This window comes from Acomys russatus, chromosome 13, assembly GCF_903995435.1.
Source record: "Acomys russatus chromosome 13, mAcoRus1.1, whole genome shotgun sequence".
Taxonomy (NCBI): Eukaryota; Metazoa; Chordata; class Mammalia; order Rodentia; family Muridae; genus Acomys; species Acomys russatus.
This window is the reverse complement of record NC_067149.1, coordinates 15,830,284-15,851,571: the sequence shown is the minus strand read 5'-3', so window position 1 is coordinate 15,851,571 and position 21,288 is coordinate 15,830,284. Positions and strand designations below refer to the sequence as shown.

Genomic DNA, 21,288 nt, shown 5'->3' with positions numbered 1-21,288 from the left:
TTCTCGCACAAGTAGATACATAAAAAGGTGGATGGCTCCCAAGGATGACACCCAAGTTGTCCTTTGACCTCCAACACACACACACACACACACACACACACACACACACACACACACACACACGTACATATGTACCTGCATACACATGAATGCAGAGAGAGAGAGAGAGAAGAACATGTCTCACAGCTTCCTGTACTGATGAGATCTGGAGAGGATTTCAGCATCTACGAGGGGTGTTTTCAGTAAAATAATTGCCTATCCCCTGATACATTTTATTTTTCTTGTGTATAATGGTTTCCTGACTATCCATGAAGTCCTACTCAACTTGGGCTTATGAACACATTTATTTATATGAGGAGTGATTCATTGTAACGTATGCATAGGTCAAACACTGACATTTAATAGCATGTCATAGACCCATAAGACAGCTCACTTACCCTCTTTGGGGTGCAGATAACTCTGTCTTACTGACCTTGCTTTCCAGCATATTATTTATTAAACCATATTTAAAGACCACTTCGGTCAAACTGACACTTCGAGCACATGAACATCCCGTGACTACGGGTTCGGCAGGAGCGTGATCCTGAGCTGCTGTACCAGCTATATGGAAGTAACTGGTGAGTGTCACAGGCCCAGCTTAGAAGGGTGAACTTCCGTTGGTAAACTGCGACATCCCAGCTGCTTTCCCAGAGCCCTCTGCGGTCAGTGCTCCCTGTGCCACAGCAGCCTGTTTCAAAATGTGCACTGCAAAGAAGCACCAGGGAACAGGAAGGATTTGACATGGTGGCTTCCAGGGCTGGAGCTTCCAGTTCCGGTCAGGGTGCATCTTCTGTCAATCATTGATCTGGTGTGCATCTTCTGGATAGTGTCAATGTTGCATCTTCTGTGGTTGTCACACACCTTCTGGTTCCTGACAGTGTTGCATCTGGATAGTGTCAATGTTGCATCTCCTGTGGTTGTCACATACCTTCTGGTTCCTGCCAGTGTTGCATCTTCTGGTTGCTGTCAGGTTTGCATGCTCTGTTTACTGTGAGGGTTATGCTTTGTATCTCCTGGGTACCACTGGGAGTTCTATTTCCTGGTTACTGTTGGGATTGTATTTTCTGGTTACCATAGGAACTGCATCTTCTGGTTCCCATCAGGGCTGTATCTTTCTGTCATTTGACAATCTTACCTTCCTCCCTGAGGTCAGGACTGTAAAGTCCTACCCAGTCAGTTTGAGACATGTTGAGATCAGACTCCAAAAGAAAAGAGAAACCAGCATTAACCCAGTTTCCCCAAGCTGTGATACACCAGTTGGGCAGAGATGAGTGGCTGTCTCTCAGTATTATTCCATGAGAAACTGTCCTAAAAGGTACTAACTTAACTGCAGCTTACTATTTTCTCCGCATTCTGTGGTTTAAGCAGGTCCCCCTTTGACAGTTGTCATCTGAGATTTCTTGTGAAGCTGTGGCCAGATGGTGAGTGGGGCTGAAGTCCCCAGAGCTACCTGGACTAGGAATCCCACTGGGTTTTTTTTTTTTTCACTCACCTGTCTGTGCCTCGGTCTCTCTCACCTGGCTCCCTGGAGTAGAATAGCCCAGAGCTAAAGTCCAGGATGCCCAAACCCAGAAACAGTACCTCCCAGGCCTTTAGAGTCAGCCTCAAAGCTAGCACACCACTTCCATCGTGTGCTGTTGTTTATGACTGCCCAAGCCACCAGGGTTTAAGAAGCAGAGATGCAGGTGGCATCAGCCTTGAGGGAGTGGCTGGATGTAAGAAGTACATCTCTCAACTGCCTGGACCCCCAGTTACAAGAGCTCCAACACCACTGGCCTTCTCAGGCATCTGCATTCACATGCTGGCTTAGTCAGGGTTTCATTGCTGTGAAGAGACACCATGACCACACCAACTCTTATAAAAGACGACATTTCATTGGGGCTGGCTTACAGTTCACAGGTTTAGTCTATTATCGTCATGGCGGGAAGCATGGCAGCGTGCAGGCAGGAGGAGGAGCTGGGAGTTCTACATCTTGATCTGCAGGCAGCAGGAAGAAAAAAAAAAAAAAAAAAAAAAAAAAAACACTGAGGCACTGGGCCTGGCTTGAGCAGCTGAAACCTCAAAGGCTGCCCCCAGTGACACACTTCCTCCAACAAAGCCACGTTTACTTCAACAAGCCCACACCTCTTAGAATGTCACTCCTTATGGGCCAAACATTTAAGCACATGAGTCTATGGGGGTCAAACCTACTCAAGCCATCATATATACACAAACTCACACACAGACACACGCACATGGACATAACTAAAAGAATATATTTTAAAGGCACAAAACACCCCTCCCAGTTTAAAAAAAATTAAGCATAAAAAGACTGTGGGATGGGGGGAAGTCTACATGTTTGTGCAAGAAATGTTTCGTATTGTTTCCATGATCCTTAGCTCTCTCAGAAATATAGATCATATGAAGAGGCAAAATTCTTCCAAATTTGCTTTGTGGAGATAACTTTAATGATGACATAAATTGTGTTGGGGGCAAACACGCTGAGTTGAGGCAGGGGAGTGTGGTTGGTCAGTTAAGTGCTTGCCATTCAAGCCTGAGGGCTTGGGTCCAGTCTCCAGAGCCCACACCGAACAGCAGGAGCAGTGATGGGTGGGTGTGGCCCTGCGGGAGAGTAGGTGGGCCCTCGGGCTTACAGGCTGCCCAGCATTCCAGCATGCAGCAAATCTCAAGACTGCCTCAAAAACAGAGTGGAGAAGGCATGGCACTTGAGGACCAATACCTAAGTGTGATCACTAGACTACACACACACACACACACACACACACACCAAAATTAATAATATGCCTCTATAACTTTTGGTTTTCTTCAAAATATGTAGAAACTTTTTATTAGAAAAATTATAAAATATATTAGTAGATAAAAGTAGAAAAATATGATGCTGAGTGGTCTCAAAAATATTCTATTAAATTTTTAAGTATTACTCTTTAAAATCAACTGAATAGAAAATTATTTAAAGTGACCAAAAATACCTACAGATATGATTATCTTGTTTTATATTTTAAAAATCTTTATTTTTAAATTTTTAGACTCAGCAAACTAGAATTTAAAAGATACTTCTCATAAACTCACAGCCGCTGTAGTTGCCTGCATAGAATCAGGCCAGTCAGCATTCCAGCCCAGGGGGAGAGGGGAACATAGCCCACACCCCAGCGTGGCATACTGGGGTGGATGGCTCCTAGGTGGGGAGAGTCATTTTCTTTAGCCCCGCTGAGTTCACCAGGCTCCGGTGGATGACCCTATGCTTGTGCACTTGTGGGCAGCTCTTACTGCACTCATTGGATTATTTTTTTAAAATTCTTAAGAGAACAGGCCAGTAGTCACTAAGGGTGTGGACAGAAACCTAACCTGCAGGTCATGACCCATCCACAGAAATGAATCTGTTCCCTCTGGAAGTTACACTGGAAACCTTCCCCTTATGAAACTGCAAATGAAGTCATTGTAGAATAGCACTGTGACCACAAGTTGTTTTCCATTTTTATTCTTCTTTTTTCTTAAGATTTATTTACTTATTATGTATATAGTACTATACCTGCATGTACGCCTGCAGGCCAGAAGGGGGCGTCCGATCACATTATAGACGGTTGTGAGCCACCATGTGGTTGCTGGGAATTGAACTCAGGACCTCTGGAAGAGCAGTCAGTGTTCTTAACCTCTGAGCCACCTCTCCAGCCCTGTTATCCATTTTTCTAGAAGAAAAGTTGACAATACTATCAAAAGCTGTTCTGAGGTGCATTAACTGACTCAGTGACTCTGCCTCGGATGACTGGTGGGTAAATGAAAATGCTCCTATCACTTAACCATGGCGCCGTTTATCACAGAGCTACCTGGATTCCTACTGCCTCACAGGAAGTAATTTAATAACTGCGTCCAGTGCTTCCCTAAAGGTTGAAAACCCCAGGAAGCACAGGACCTGTGTAAGGTGAGTTAGAAATCCTAGCGTGGGGGCGGGGCTCCAGAGCCACACCCACAGCCTAGGAGCTCTTGGCATCCAAGGGAGACTGGTTCTTTTTCAGAGGTGCCTGCAGGCACCCCATACACCATGCCCCGGGGGATAACACACAGCCACATGCATATGGGCAGCACTAATTGGACTCAGTGGATGAGGGAGGCACACACAAGGTCCTGGGCGCAAGAGGCAGAACAGAGGAAAGATTAGCCGTGGCGGCCATGTATTTTGTACACAGCCCAATTTGACTGTTGTAAATGCATGCACTGAGCTGGTGTTTGTGCTCTCTAAAAAGGAAAAGCAGTGGGGTAATTTTGAATCGTGCTACCCACATTCCTTCTCTCTTCCTCTTTTTCCTCTTTCCTTTATGTATTTTCCAAGTTTTTCAACAGATATAGAACTTTGCAATCAGATGAAAGGGAGATTTATATTAAATAAATCATACCTCAGTATTGATTACTGACTAATCACATGTGTCCCGCTGAGGAGATGCTACCTTCATTTTTCTAGCTTCCTGTGTTTCCAAGTATTTCCTTCATGTTTCCATCTTACCCTCAGTTTTGCCATCAGAAGACATGATTACAGCGTGCACACCAGGTTGTGTGTCAGCAGAGGGAATCAAATAACCAAGAGAGTTGACCTTGGATCCTTATCCCGGACAGCACATAAAAAGCAGGCGAGGAGAGGAAATGTGTCACAGACAAGCCGAGCCTGGGGTGGAGGGAGGGAGCTGGACGTCTGTTTCGCCCTGGCAGCATGCTCTCTCTTGCCCTGGGCTCACGCAATACCTATTTGTCTCTGTCGTGGGGCTGGACCCATGAGTGTTGTCACAAGAAAAGCCAGAGTGTGGTGTCCTCTTCTGAAATGATGGATAACGTTAAAGCATAGAGTTCAAAGGCAGAAAAGAAAGTGAGGTTAGGCCAGGAGGATTCAGGGGAGCCAGCCACCAGCTTGTGCTAAGAGCTTGGATATCCTGTAGGGGGCAGAGACTGAAAGGTTTAAGCAGAAAGAACACTGAATGTGTGTGTGTATCCTTACTACATGTACACTTTATATGCTTCTACATATGTGTGTGCATGTACATGTATACACAGATATGTATAGATACTTTATATGGAAACCAGTATATCAAGGGAAAGGTGTGGCCAGGAGACCTGTGTACTGCCTGATTCCCATTTTTAAATGTGCAGCTGTTAGAATGGGAAGAGTGGGGGGGGGTTAAATGTCTTTCTTCTCTGCTTCTCTCTGACACACCGAAGACAGTGCCTCAGTTCCCACTTCCAGGCTTCGTTCTTCCTGCCTGCCTATCATCACTGAACTTATTGACCCACCCCAGGTTAGGTTCCTACCTCTGGTCCAATCAACGATGGCACCACCACAGACCACAAATATGGCTGCTCGGGTCCATGAGTTTGTGAGCCATTGGCTCTGTCACCAACTCTAGATTATATCCTCTTGAGGGCAAGACCCTGATGCTTGCTCAGCACTGTCTGAAGCCCCTAGTGATTGACAGGTGGTGCAGCCACTTGGGAAAGGGTGCAGTGACTCAGACTGAGGAGAGGCATGCATGGGAAGATGTCACCCTGATGTCGTCTGTCCTGATGCGTCAGTCACTAAAGCATCGTCTTCCTCGGTTATGTCCATGGACAGCAATGAGCCAATGAGTTTTGTGGTCTAACCTGAGAACCAGACACTCTTTACAAGACTGATTTTTTTCCCAGCCACTGTCCCCAAACAGTCAGCACCAAACAAACATTGGAAAATTAATCCTGTTGTAACTTGAGAAGCACCTACAGCCCTCCAACAAGACAGTGCATGTATGTGAAAACTAGGCCAGAGAAAAAGGTATTTGCAGAGAAAACTTGGCTTGTGTGTTACACTTTTTCCATGATTGCTTTAGTATTCTCTCTGTGAAATCCAATTTCCTTGAATGACCTCTGTTCATAGGAAACTATTTGGTTTAATTTGTGGGAGCCATGGCATATTTTTAACCATCTCCGAAGGCCAGCTCCATCTCTGCTGAGCGTGCCTGATACCCAGATGTTTCCTAACACTCGGCACTCATGAGTTCACTCCTGGCACAATCTTTTGCATACAATCACCCCAAATCCCTCCTCTCATCTCCCCAGCCTTTGACAGGCTCAAACTCAGAACTCAGGGCCGAGCTTGAACCCTCACCAGAGGAATCTAAGAAAAGAAGGTGAAGCGTCCAATACTGAAATTTCCCATTTACTAATATGTCAGAGACCTAACGACCAGCTGGAAGATCTACGCTACAAAGGATCAGAGCTCGCCAAACGAAGCAACATTAAAAAAAAAAAAAAGATGCACAAACTGGCTGCCCAAAAGAATCCAATTAAACTGTAGGCAAAGGGCTCCACAGCCACCCAGATCTGATGGAACCGTAGAGCTCAGGGCTGAGGGCCTGACTAGCCAGTGCAGAAGATCAAGAAAGCAAGGTCCTAGGATGTGGTAACTTGGCCCAGGTTTCACAGCGAGAATGTGTTAGGGACAAGACAAGGCAAGAGTCATGCCCCTGCAGACCACAGTTCCACACTGCAGCCCTCCCTGCCTCCACACTCTCTACAGTGCAAGGGGAAAAACCTAAATGTGGTTCGACAAGACCTTGCATCCTACCCACGCCGTACTTGGGCACACGGATTTGTTAGGGGGACAGTTTCCTTTAAAACAGCAGTTAAGCCCTCGGCTCCATCCTGCCACTTGTGCATGCTCCTAACCCCAGCACTTGGGAGTAGAAACAGTCTTGCTTGGCAGCAGAGCAAGGTCAGGGCTAGCCTGAGCTACACGAAGCCCTGCTGAGAGAGGTGGGGAGCTACCAAGCAGAGCACACAGAGGACCCTTACCACGTCTCCCCAGGAATTGGGAGCATCCATAGATGCCATAGCAAGGTAGCTTAATGATGTCTGCATAGCCCTGTTGTTATGCCCTGAACTTCAGAAACGCTAAACATATGGGGACTGTGTGGGTTTTCAAAGACTCTCCAGCTCAGAGACCCACAGCTATGCAGGTGTTATTGGCATGGGACCACTTAGACCTTGAGACCTTAGTAGGAGCCCTGGCCTCAAGGAGAGACCCCTGAGGCTACCTGGGACATATTTGAAAAGAGCACTAAGTACTGTGCTGTTGGTTTCATTGAAAAGTATCCATGGAGAGCTAGGACAGGACAGGCTGGACATCCAGCAGGTAGAGTGAAGGCCACATCACAGGACCTCACATCATTGGAGGCTGTGGATTTGATTGTAAATAGAGCCATTGAAAACTGCCCTGCAGTGTGAACAGAGCAGGCAAACATATACTCTGGAACGCCCTCTCACATCTGTGCGGAGAGTTAGCGGATCAGGGCCAAGAAGAACACCGTGTAAAGCTATTGGTCCTTCCGGGATACTTTTGTGCATATCATTCATATCCAGGATAATAGTCTAAAGAATGCTTTCCTGAGACACACAGAGCTCAGCTGTGTTCCCATCCTGCCGGCTGCTGCCTGCGTGGTTTTGAACAAATTCTTTAACTAGGTCAGAGCCCTCCCTTTCTTTTCTCTGCAATGAAGGTAATGGTACCTAGATCGTAGGGTGTTGAAGTGCTCATGGATGCTTCATAGGTATGTGTGTGTGTGTGTGTGTGTGTGTGTGTGTGTGTGTGTGTGTGTGTGTGTGTAAAACCCTCCCATTGTATTATAAGATATTGCTACATTTTCCTCTTAGGCTTTTTGTGTTTACGGTACTGAGGATTTGAACCTAGGACCTCGTACCTGCTAGGCAAAGCGCTCTACCGCTCAGCTACATTCCCAAGTCTTCTTGGAATTCTACCAAAGGGGGTAAAGCGGTGGCTCGGTGGTTAAGAGCACTGGCTGCTCTTGCAGAGGACCCAAGTTCAATTCCCAGCACTCATGTGGTAGCTCACAACCATCTGTAACTCCAGTTCTAGGGCAATCTAATGACGTCATCTGACCTCCAGGCACACACATGCTGCACAGACATATGTTCGGGCAAAACACCCATACACGCAAATAAACTTAAAAAATAAAATTCTATCAGAGCATGTGCTACTAGTATGTGGGGGGAAAATGGCGTTCTTATTTTGTTAATGAGGAAGGTAAGGTAAACTAAGGTCAAAGCAAGCCTTGGATGTGATTCAAACCACCCAGAATCAGTGCTGCTGAGAATTAAACAGAGTTGCAAGAAGCCAGGATCATGAGAGAAGGCTCTGGTCACCATAGCAACTTTTTTTTAAAACCAAACACTGGAGATCTGCTGGCGTGTACAACACCAAAGACATCTGGCCTTTCTATTATCCCCTCACAAGCAAAAACTAAGAGTGAAAACGGGAAGAGAATGCCCTGTGAATTCATCTTTAGGCCAATTACACACCCGAGTGATTCATATTTGTCCTGGCGCCTCTAGCTCCAGGTTTTTGGAACTCTTGGGAGCCAAGCCTCTCTTTTGAAGAGTGAGGGTTTACAGTAAATTGCCCCAGGGTGCGTTTGTGCTAAGTCTGCACCTTTTCTCGGCAAGATAAGTGCGTGTGCATCGTCCGTCAGCTGCGTGTGTAAAGCACCGTGTGGGGTCCTGTATGAAATAAGTGACAGAAGTTATGTTGTGACAGGAAGGCAGGAGGAGCCATCACCTCACGTGCTTTGTTTATTCCACCTACCAATTTTATTATAGAGCATGTGCAGGCTGTGCAGCTCAGTAGGCACTAAGGCAGGAGTCAGACCTGACGCTATCTCCAGCCGTTTATTTACCACTCGCCAGGCCATCTCTGCCTGTAAGTGGCCAGTGTCCTCAGAATTCCACAGTCCACATCACAGATTTGGACTCCCAACATGGGCTCTGAGCTGACACTGGTGGAGAGCCGGGATCTCCTGAGACAGGAGAGCCTCTGGTGCAAGCAGTGTGCCCAGTTTCATACAGGGAGCACATCGAGGCAACTCTAAGATCTGAAGGCAGCAGCGGCGGGTCCTCAGCTCCAGCAGCCCAGAATCTCCCTTCATCCTCAAGCAACCAAGGCTCTGGAAGTGCTTGGTGAATGCTAGGTGTTTAGGAAGGGAGGCAGAGTAGGGAGCTCAGTAAATCTGGACTCCGAGTTGTCAGTGTGGGAGCTTATCACAGATGGCCATTAACACACTGGAGGAAAAAAATCCCCATATAGTGTCATTAGAAAATTATAATCAAGGCAGCTTCACTCAACTATATAAGAGCCACCTGGCCAAGGGTGACTTTACAATTGCAGTGTTCGCCCTTAAAGTTGGCCAGAGCTGGGGGCTATGGACAGGAAAGTAAAAAGGTGTTTGCTGTAGTTAGTGGCGCCCCAATAGGGACCCTGTAAAGCACATCATCTTATGACTTGACATGCCCACAGTAAGGACCCTTGTGGCACCTGTGCTGGCATCTGTGGGGGCCTCGTAATTCCTAGATATGTGCAGTCTGATGGGGTCCAGCCTTTTCTGACCCAGACATGAGCTAACATGAAGTCTTGGGAAAGAGTTTCCAGATTAGTGACCTCAAGGCCTCTGCTTTTCCCAAGTGGCTTCAAACTACTCCATTCTGACTGTGACTCTCCTGGGGTTCCACACAAAGCATCATGGGAGGTAGAAAAGCAAAAGGTCTCCTCTGTCATGAGAGGCAAAGCATTTACGGATTTAAAACAACTGTAGTGCACAGGCTATGCTATGTGCTGAAGGCAATAACTAGAGAAATACCCAAGGATGCAAATAAAGAGTTGAAGCTATAGTTAGCCAGGAAGATGGGCAGACACATGGGACTCTGTGTATGACTTGAGGGATGGATCACACAGGGGAGGATAAGAGCTCTCAGCCTCCTTATCTTCTATTCCCTACAAGCTTGCAGCTTGCTGATTCATCACAGACCAAGTCTCTCTCTCCCTCTCCCTCTCCCTCTCTCTCTCCCTCCTCTCTCTCTCTCTCTCTCTCTCTCTCTCTCTCTCTCTCTCTCTCTCTCTCACACACACACACACACCTTGTTCCTTACACTCTACAGCCTGGCCCTCTGCGTCCCCTTCTGGCCCTTCCCTGGGGTCTAGTGAGGGGAAGTGGGGGCTCCCTGGACATGCCTCCACTGAGGCTAGAATTACAGGCTGTGCATCAGAGTGGAGAGATGGCCAGGCAGTGTTCTATCCCAGAAGTAGATAAGTAAACAGGAGGAGAAAAAGAAAGGCATACCCAGAAGTGACCTCATACAGCCTTTCTGGGAGGGAAGATGATTCTGCGACACATGGTGTAGAGACAGCCCCAGATGCTCCATGGGCCTGGGAAGCCAAGGGAGGCCAGGAGCACACAGTGGTGGCCATATCCTGGCCTGGTCGGGGGCCTGGGAGGAGCTCATCACCAAACATGAAAGGAGCTCACGCAGCCGGTGGCATGCAGAGGAGACTGCCACCGGGCACATGTGGGCCAGGCGCCTGGTAAAAAGAAGTCAAAGAGTGCATGGCAGGAGATGGGGCTACTTCAGGCTGGCTCCAGGTTCTGAATCTTCCAGAGTCTGTTTGAGGAGAGGACACAGAGGTCTCTCAGCATCGCCCTGTTAAATATCTAGGAAGCCACACACAGAAAAGAGCCAAAATCGGAGAGATACCTGCTTAGCAATGAAATGTCTCTGGCTGAATGTCTTATAAGGACAGGTGTAGAGGGACTCCTGCGCCCTGACCAAAAGCAGCCTGGGGTGTAGGGCCTGGGGAAAGGTACTGGTTTCTCACACCCTACTGGCAAGGCTGGTAAATAAGACACCCTTCATAATGTATGAGCCGGCTAGCGTCAGCCCTCTTCCCTCTCTCCCAAGAAGGTGAGAGGCTGTATGTAAGGGAGACGGATTGTGACAATTCTGAGACCCAGCCAGCCCTGGAAGGGAAATGGATCCAAAGAGACCAGTGACCAATGTGGTATCAGATCCCTAGATCAGCAGCAGCAGCAGCAGCAGCAGCAGCAGCAGCAGCAGCAGCGTGTCAGTGTGTTTCTCGTCCCTCACAGGCTCCTTCAAGGGCCACAGCGCTCAGCACCGCTCTGTCTTAAGGCATCAGTTCACAGCTCATGGTCCCTCCTCTCATTCTCTTTCAGGGGCGCTGTATCAACTTCACCAGAGTGAAGAACAGTCAGCCAGCCAAGTACCCCCTCAACAACACCTACCACCCCAGCTCTCCACCTCCGGCTCCTATCTACACACCCCCACCCCCTGCTCCCCACTGCCCTCCCCCAGCCCCCAGCGCCCCTACCCCTCCCATCCCTTCCCCACCATCCACTCTCCCGCCTCCACCTCAGGCCCCACCCCCTAACAGGGCACCACCCCCCTCTCGACCTCCTCCAAGGCCTTCTGTCTAGAACCTAAAGTCTATGCTCTGGGCTGCCCAAGAAACTCCAGCAGAGACTCCTCTGCTGACAGGAAGATCTGCCCAGCCCACGTGGTGAGCGGCAGCCGATGTTTCACGATTTAAAAGCAAGTCGTGATGGGCAGAACAAAGTGGAAATTCTGAACTGCCCAGAGACAAACTATGAGACAATGATAGTCACACTCCTAGCCTGTGGCCCCATTATGTCTAGAGGAAGGTTCCTGAGATGTTCACACTGCCAAGATGCTCTCAGCTAGATCACGTCCCATGGAGACCAGGAAGACAGTGATTTCTGAGAGTGGAACGCAGCATTGGATAAGAAAAGCCCAGCTGAGATTCTGGATGCTGCCTCCCTGGCTTGACTCTTGACCCTTGGACTGGGAACCAGGCCGTCCTCATCCCTGGGTACCACACAACAACTTGGAAAACGTGTGGTGTCCCTAGTGTGCATCAAGCAGGTATCTGGCTAGGGTCTACAGGTTGTGCTTTTAAGGGCTATGCTCTGTTCCCTTTCCCAAAGCTCCCATTTTCCCAGTGAGGAGGGAAGCAGGTGTCTGCCCTGGGAAAGGTGTGTTGCCATGCTGGGAGCATCCACACATCTAGATGCTGCCGCACATCTAGAGAGGGCTGGCTTCAGCCAGGCACCTGTCCCTAAAAGCAGCAAGCCTTGTCACTCTCAAGGGCAACCCGCTAATGATTCACCTCAAACATCAAGGTTGGGCCTTGGCACACATCAGAGTGGACCGCACAGCACCTTCCACATGAGATCACGAGGTCCTTCATCTTCAGTACACCAGAGATTTCTAAGTCCAGCTAAGAGACAGTAACCCCGACTTGATAAGAAAACTATTCCCGGTTGATTCACTCTGAAACGGGCTATTGTACGTTAGGACTATTTCTCCCTGGCCTTTCAACCTACCTATAAATGTTACCAGTTGTTAAACAAGGGAAAATACACCCAATGTGTAACACCGAAAAATCTCTTCCTGAAACCCCCACCCCACACCTCCACGCCATTCTGAAGCTGCTTGGTCAGCGAGCTCTTTAACCTCATGTAAACCCTGGACACTGTCACCCAACCTTTTAAAACAGAGGTCATTGTCAAAGGCGGTGTCTAACCCATCCAAAATGATGCTTCCATCCTCAGTTTTCCATCAGACCCTAAAATTCCTATCTCGGGTTCCTAAAACTCTAACTTTCTCTGGAACCAAAAGATATAAAATAAATACAAACTTTTATGCTTTGGGCTGCAATCTACAAAGATCCTTCAAAAACTCAAGTTAGCCTCATTCTCTCAGCTTGTTTAGAACAGAGGCATCCAAGTGTGGTGCACTCTGTGGACACCAATTCTCATTTCCAAGGCAGACATTATTAATCAATTTCAGCACTGCTTCCCAATTTAACTTAAGATTTTCCCACAATACTTCAAATCACAGCTCTAATAAGCTGTCAATCACCAGTTACAATTGAGAGAGATAAACACTATTTGAAATCTCTACCTTAGGAAGAAAAGCAGTGAAGAATGGGGGAGCCACTGGCATAAAAGGTATTGTCTAGGGAAGATCGACCTGGGAGAGTGCCTTAGTCCAAGACCGTAATGTTCTTCCTGTGGTGCCAATACCAAAGTAACACTTTTCCAAGTGTACCCCAGACCTCGCCCTCCTCCCTGCTTTTCAGGAGTTTAGAAAGCGACCTCCCTCACCCTTACTGTGCCTCGCACTGTCTACTTATAGAACACGGCTTCTTTAGTGTAGTCCCTTATTATACAGGGGCCAAAACGTCTCAGCCACCTAATGCAACATTGCTGGGCCCCAGAAAACCATTCCAAGGAGAATGGACTCCCCGGGCTCAAAGAGTGTAGACAGCGAGCCCATGGCAACTGTTTTGACTGCTGGCAGTACAAAACAGGCCACCCCACACCACTGCCACACAATTTGTGCGGTCATAAGATAGTCCAAATGAAGATGCTGGCGTTGCTGTTCAACAAGAGAGGGAGGGCTCCCGAGAGCAGGCCTCCCTGTGTCCCGTGCAGTTTCCCAAGAGGCCGTGGGGGAAGTGTCTGGGGAATAAAGAGTGCTCATGCATGCTGATTCCAAGAAGATTTTGCAAGCTTTGACCTTAGAGCTGATCCAGTGTCTTCCCTGGTCATTCAGAATTTTGGTTAGAAGTTTCTAGAAGCTGAACAAGGTTACTACTACCTTCCATAGTAGGCTACTACAGGCAGGAAAAGCCTTTACCTGGTTTACGAAGTCCATAGGTTCTGTGTCGTTCCCCGTAAGCAACAAGAGATGGCGGCTGTAATTAGGAAACTGCTCATGTTATTTGTTTGATCCCCTTGTTATTGTCCTTATGAAGTTTTTTATATAAAAGCCAAATTTGTTGTATATATTCATATTCCATGTGTCAGATGGAAGCACGTCCTATCGGTGTGAATAAGAACAGCTGTAGTAAATTATTAATGCCAGTGATGCTTCATGGCAGGTCACTCTACCAAGCTGAGCTTGTTGGTTTCCCATGCCCATCCTGCTTTTACAATGTACAAATAGTTACTGAACCGACGACACCCTCCTTTACACAACGTCAAGTGACAGCCTTGCTGAGAACTGCGTGCAGCCCTTCTGCTGTGACAGCCAGCTCGCGCACACGGAGGCCTGCCCGGAGCTTGGCACGTGCTCCTGTGAGACCCAGCACCAGGGACAAAGCCACCCATAAAACTAGTGGAAAGTCTTGGCTCTCCAGCATGGGGCAGGGCTCTCCTGGAACCCTTAGGAGGAGCGGAAATGATCTTCACTGTGATGGTGGAAAAATCCATCAAAGTGTCATTGTAAGGTAATGACTGACGATGGTTCAGGAGCAAAAGAAATTCATACTGTGTAAAATGGGTGGAATTTGTTTGCAAGCGATATAAAGCCTCTTCATGCTCCTCGGAGGAAGGGAGGGGAGCGGTCTGGTCGGCAGTGTTTTGTCTTGTTGTTTTGTTTTCTAGTTATCTGAGCTCAGCTGGCTGCGGTAGCATGCTTGGAGAACCAAGTTAAAAAAGAATTAGAATATGATTTCTGAATACACATAACATTAAACTCTTCTCTTTTTCTATGATAATTTAGTTATGGATGTTCAGCGTCTCTGAGTTATCGTTACAAAAGATGTGTCACCACCCGTGTCGCGCTGTGGGAGATTGGGCTGAACCTGTACAAGGTATACCCTGGATGTTGCTTTTTTAAATAATAATAATAATAATAAATGCCCAAAATCAGCTTTTACTCATTATTTTTGTGTGTGTGTGTGTGTGTGTGTGTGTGTGTGTGTGTGTGTATGCACGCGCCTGTCATTAAAAATAAAGTACACATTTTTCAAGTACTTATCAAGGGTCGCAAGAAAATAGCTAGAAGGCTGGTGAGGCGGCTCAGCTGAGGAAGGTGCTTGCTGGCAAAGCCTGGTGACCTGAGTTGAGTCCAGTGCACTGAGTTGAGTAAGCAAAAGAATCATCAAGGCAGGAGTGAGACTGCGGGCCAGCCACTGACTGTGAAGGACAGCTTGAGTCCCATGGGTTCCCACCGCTAAATCCCACCTTCCGTCTTCAGGCACATCTGTCTTAGTTAAGGTTTCATTTCCTGTGATAAAACACCATGACCAAAAGCAACCTGGAGAGGAAAGGGTTTATTTCATTTTATACTTCCACATTCAAGGAAGCAGGAACTGCAGCAGAAACCACAGGGCGAGGGGCAGAGGTAGGAGGGGGAAACGGGGGGAGGGGGGGAAGAGGTAGGGTGAGGGGCAGAGGCGGGGAGGGGGCAGAGACAGGGAGGGGTGGGGGCAGTGGCCGTGGCAATGCTATTTGCTTACTGACTTGCTGAAGTGGCCTTGATCAGAATGCTTTCTTATGCCATCCAGGACCACCTGCCCAGGGGGGATGGCACTGCACCCTATATCTGGGCCCTTCCACATCAATCATTAATCAAGAAAATGTCCTACAGACTTGTCTACAGATAAATCTATGAAAGTTCTCAGTTGAGGTTCCCTCTAGCTTGTGTCAAGATGACAAATAAAATAAAATAAAATAAAAATTAGCCAGCACATGTCCTTTGAAGCATTCATATTCAGGCGTAAAAAAAAAATGAGAAGACTATATAATATATACATTATAATATAAATAATATAAAATAATGAAATATGTGCTATATTTTCTGTTGCTGTGATAGAGTAACCAGAAAAAAAAAGCAACATAGGAGGATGGGGTTGCTTTTGGCTTATAGTTCCAGAGGCCTTACTGTCTAAAGCTGGCCTGGAAGTGAGGAAGTAGAGAGGTCACACTTCATCTACACACAGGAAGTAAACAGAGGGAACCGGAAGTGGGGCCAAGCTACAAAAAAATCAAAGCTGACCCCCACCCCACCCCCTGGTGATGTACTTACTTCCTCTAGCAGGACGCACTTCCTAAAGGTTCCAAAACTTCCCAGACGGCGCCATCAGCGTGGGACCAAGTGTTCAAACACAGGAGCCCATGAGGGACAGTTCTTACCCAGGCCACGACGAGTGATATACAGGCAGGGTAGGCAAACACCCAACGGTTGGTCTTTATTTTGACAACTGCGCTGTAGTCATTGGTACCACCACAGCTCATCCCCAAACCATTGCTACCAACCACATCCAAGAAGCCTCGTGCTTCCGCCCCCACGTGATCAACTCCTGTCTTGCTCCCTCAACATTCACATGGCCACAGAATTAGAGGCGCTGTTTGCTCAGCTTGGTAGGACATGGTATTTTAATATTTGGAAGTCAAAATTGCAACACTTTTTCGTCATTTTTCAATTACCACGCCATGGTGTTCTGGTTAAGCAGTGGCAACCGTCCTTAGAACTTTGTCAGTCCATAGAGAAGCTCTCTTGAAGTGGGAGGAATTCATGAAAGCCTTTGCGCTCCTGGAACCACGTGCATTGCATTTTTGCTAAAGATTTTTAAAGTGTGGGGACAGTTAGCTGTGTGTGTCATAAGTGTAGAAAACATGCTTTCTTCTAATACAGAAAGTCCCAGGATGAGGGGCCAATCAGCCTCCCGCGCTTCAGCTCATGCAAAGCCGTTCGCCCTGAGAGAACCTTGCCCTGTTCTGCCCATCTTCTCAGTCTTTGAGTTACAAGCATAGTGACACACCCACTCTGCAGGATTCACAGTTTATGGCTTTTTGCTTAGCTTTATTCTTGGTATTATTTACAGGATACCAATTAAGTGCTGAAAAAGATTAGGGACTAGAATGCTTACTTCCTGCTCCTCCATAGGACCAGAGTTTTGTTCCCAGCACCCACGTCAGGCAGCTCACAACAGCCTATAGCTCCATTGCCACGTGATCTGATGCCCCCTTCTGGACTCCTTGGGAACATGCACATATCACATGCATACACACCCGCAGGCACATGTCAAACGAAGATGTACTAGAAAGAAAATCTTTTTTTTTTTTTTTTTTTTTTTTTTTTATTTAAAGGATGAGCCAGAGTTAATGATGTCTAATGCTGCCAGCCACGCTATCATGTAGATAAGGATTTCAGGCAAATCCTGAGTGTTCCATGTACAAGACAGAGCTAAACCATTCCAGAATCCATCGTCTTGGAGACCGGCTTCTACCCAGGCTCCACTGCACTCCTTTTCCCAGGTTCCCAATGACGGCAAAGACTGCGGACCTCAGTCATCCAGCAGGCAAATCGCCGTGCAGAGGAGTAGAACAAGTCTTAGTTATCTCTCCAGCAAGAGACGTTTTCTTCCTCACTTCAAACTGGCACATATTTGCCACAAACAACCCTTCCCAATCCAAACCCTGCATCATCTCCTTCCCTCCAGACAAGCGTTGGTGCAGGAGCCATTCTCGGCCATGGCTGGTGCCTGCTCTGTCTGGCTCAGTGCTATGATCACAGGGGGACTAGAGAAAAGGTGGAACCCCTAATTCTGTTGTGTAGAAAATTCCAAATGCATTTACGCTGTTGCAAAAGTTTTCTTCAGCCAGGCACTTTTAATCCCAGCACTCAGGGAGGCAGAAGCAGGCGGATCGCTGTAAGTTCGAGGCCAGCCTGGTCTACAAATTGTGTAGCCAAAGCTACACAAAGAAACCCTGTCTCAAAAAAATAAAAAGTTGTTCTTCTAATTAGCAATAACTGCGTCCATTTAGCAAAGCACCCTGTATCTGCAGGCTCTCATCGTCTTGAAAAACAGGCAGGCTGAGCAAGAAGAGGGCAGAGAGGAGTAGCCTTGTTTGTGGCTGACGTGGGAATTCAGAGGAGCCTGGGTCCTGCTGCTGCTATCTGTCCTGCAGCTGCAGAGCCTCGGTGCTGGCCAGACACCAACAATTCTATACACCCAACACCTGCGGCATGGTTGCTGCTCAAAGTCAGCTGAACAGCTAAACATACATAAGGACTCTTATTTCCAAGCTACCTCTGGGATGGGATTTCATTTCAGAAACTTGGGGTCACCAGTGGGGAGGCATTTGCCTTCAGTCTCAGCAGAGGCAGGGGAATCTGCATGTGCCAGACCAGCCTGGTCTACACTGCCATAAGTTCCAGGCTAGCCAGGGCCGCGTAGTGAGACTCTGTCTCAGGAAAAAACAAATGGCCAGAAAGTACTTGTTACGCAAGCATGGAGCCTGCGTTTGGATTCCCAGCCCCCACATAAAATCTGGACTTAGTGTGTGTCTGTGATCCAGGTACGGAGAGGCGGAGCTCGAAGGTTCACAGGCCAGCCTAGCTGAATTGGTGAGTGTCCGGTTCCATAAGAGACTTTGTCTCAAAGAGTATCAGGAATGCGCCGGCGAGGTTGTTCCATGGGTGAAGGAACTTGCCACCGAACCAGACAGTCTGAGTTTCATCTCTGGGACCCTCAGAGTGGAGGAAAGAAAATGACTCCCCAAAAGAGAATTGTTTTCCAGCTTTCACACTAGGCTCTGGCATGCACTCCCGTGTGTACCTGTACAGAATTCATGTAATTTTAAAAATAAGGTGGAGAGTGATCAAGGAAGATATGTGTGTTACCTCTGGTCTCTGCCCACAGGTACACAACTGTGCACTCACAGAGGTGGGGCATAGGGAAGGGAGAGGGTAGGGAGAGAGCGCCGGGGCAGGGGTAATAAATAAGAGCTCAATTTCTCATCCTCTTCAAGCAAATATCTAAATATCCCCAAGTATGGGCTCTCCCTAGGTGGCACTGAATGGGTCCCTCTGACAGTTCGTTAACCCTGAAATCTCCGGGTCACTTCTCAGGGTGTACATGCATTCCGTGCCGATTGGGGTCAAGCCCCTTTTTTTTTTTTTTTTTTTTTTTTTTTTTTTGCTTTTTTGCTTGGGAAGAAAATAAAAACAGATCCCAGGGACCCAGGATGGACAGCAGCAGAGAATGCCAGCCTGGCCATCATTAGAACAATCCTCTCTCTCTATTTTTGCCTCATTTGTTTACTGAGCATCCTGTCATGGGACCAGATCTCTGCTATCCACGCTGGCTTGAAGAACAGGGCCCAGAGCCTGCAGGGATAACAGTCTGACCACTCCCTCTGGCTGCTTTCTGGACAAGTCCAGGATGCTGGTTGGAAGTGAGATGCTCGAAGAAGATGAGGATGGGGATGACCCACATCAGCCTCAGCACCAGTTACGGCAACAACAGTTTAATGCATTCCACCAATTATTTCTCACATAAGTTCCCAGGAAATGAGACAGATTAGAAGCATAGAGACAGAACGCACAGCTGTGAGGGCGACACCAATGGTGGCTGTGGCAGAGTGGGTGCTCTGCTCAGGACCCTTCTGCAAGGCCAGCACCTTGTTTCCAAGCTTCCGGGAACATCAAGGCTAACGGCTCCTAGCTGAGTCCCTCCTAAGACAGACAGAAGCCACGGGCTAGCTGGAAGAGTGCCACAAAGACCTCCTCCTTGCCTCCGTTTCTGAATGTTCTGAACGACTCTTAGCTCTGGAATGCCCCTGCATCAGCCAAGGCCTCTTGTACCTCTGCTTTGTATCTACTTCCCTTTGCCTGTTTGTGCCAACAACCTAGCTTGAATCACCTACCAGCCACATTTGAGAAACTGAAAATATAATAAAATTGATTATTCAAGTCACTATGCCCAAAGCTTTATCATTTCAGGATGTAATCAGTATTTTTTAAAATAAATTGAAAAGAAACAGTTTAGTTATTTCCTATTAAATCTTCAAAGCCCACTGGGCGTTTTACATTTACAGTGTTTTCGTGCTAGCTAGCTGCATTTCACAGACTCGAGAATTACATGTGGCCAGCAACTACCACATTACACCACGCAGACACTGCGAATATTCCAACGAATGGAATTGCTAGGTCATAAGACACACACTCTCCCACATCAATCTACGGTGATTATTTTTTTCTGGATTCTGTATCAATTTACACTTTGAAGGCTTTGAGAGCCCTGTTATTCCACTTGCTAGACAAAACATGGCTTTACTCAGAACCTCTGAGCTTAGTAAGGCTGGAAGGGAAGCAGAGGAAGAAAGAAAGACGTTGAGAAAATACTGCAGAAGCTAAATGACTGAAAAGTGATTGAAAGACAAAACAACATCAGGACAGTCTGCGTTACAACTGAACTTGTAAAAAAAAAATTTCTTATTTTGATTGTGTCAAACACCACCTCATGAGTGGGCCTAGTTAGGGTCACTACTGCTGTGATGAAACACCATAACCAAGCAACTGGGGAGGAAAAGGGTTACTCAGCTTACACCTCCACAGCACTGTTCATCCCTGAAGGGAGTCAGGACAGGAACTCAGCACAGGGCAGGAGCCTGGAGGCAGGAGCTGAGGCAGAGGCCACGGAGGAGTGCTGCTGACTGGCTTGTTCCTCATGGCTTGCTCAGCCTGTTTCCCTACAGAACCCAGAACCAGCAGCCAAGGACAGGGCCATCAGGATGGGCGAGGCCCTTCCCGATCAATCACTAATTAAGAAAATGCCCTATAGGCTTAGCTGCAGCCCAATCCTTTGGAGGCATTTCCTTAATTGAGGCCCCCTGCTCTCAGATGACTTTAGCTTATGCCAAGTTGATATAAAACTATACAGTAGAGCAACTTATACACTTATGAACACTGTCCTCATCAATAAGATAGGGCTTGTTGAGAAAAGCAGCCCGTGATTTCGAATGTGTGGTAAAGATCAAAAGTGCTGTGGTGGGAAAGAGGGGCGGAGTCTATGATGCTGCACGGAACATAATGGAGCAACTGGAGAAGCTTGAATGAGGTCCATAGATTCAGTAATAGTACTGTGTTCATGTTATTTATAATCTTTACCACTGTTGGGTAGTTGCGTGGGAGAATACACCTGTCTGAGGGGTCCACGCATGTCCTTAGAGCTATAGACATGGGCATGGATGCAGCTGTGGCTACAGAGATCCAAGAGGGATGCAGATACTCACAGGATGGGAGAAGAGAGAGTAGTCACGCGTGTGCCTTGCCCAGGGCAGCACAATTGAAAGGGCTGAGGGCGTGAGGTGTGTGGGCCAAGTGAACAGAGGTGGGGCCTCAGGCAACAATGGGGTATAGACAGCTGTGCCAACAATGCCCAGTACTCAACACCTATGAAGTCAGAAAGCCTTGCTGACTACAAGCAGCAGACCAGCAAAAGACTCTGGAAGAACAGTCCCATGTAACAGTGCCTGGAGTGAGCACGAATCCAGGTTGTTCCGTTTGCAATATCTACTTTGTGCTTGGAACGAAAGAAGAGAAAGTTTAATGTGAACCCTCTGACGTAAGACTAGAGATTCTGGCAGCAGGCGCTGCTATAATGCCTTCAGGCCCCTGCTATCCAGGACAACCTCCCTAGCCACATGTGTCTACTCTGATTTAAATATGCAAACGTTACAATCAGTCCCTCAGTGGCACCAGTAGCCAGCCACATGCACAGCAAGTGCCCACCAATGACTGTGCTCCCAGTAGAGACAGAAATTTCAATAT

The 21,288-nt window shown here is 47.5% G+C and overlaps 1 protein-coding gene across 1 annotated transcript in view; it reads left to right on the top strand.

Moving 5' to 3' along the window:
• The window catches only part of Antxr1 (ANTXR cell adhesion molecule 1), a 190,325-nt gene extending 178,393 nt beyond the window's left edge, over positions 1 to 11,932 (top strand). The window contains exon 18 of the mRNA XM_051154860.1: positions 11,076 to 11,932. Within this exon, the coding sequence (XP_051010817.1) occupies positions 11,076 to 11,336 (261 nt within the window). The 3' untranslated portion in view covers positions 11,337 to 11,932. The remainder of the gene's footprint in view (positions 1 to 11,075) is intronic.
• Positions 11,933 to 21,288: the final 9,356 nt, after the last annotated feature.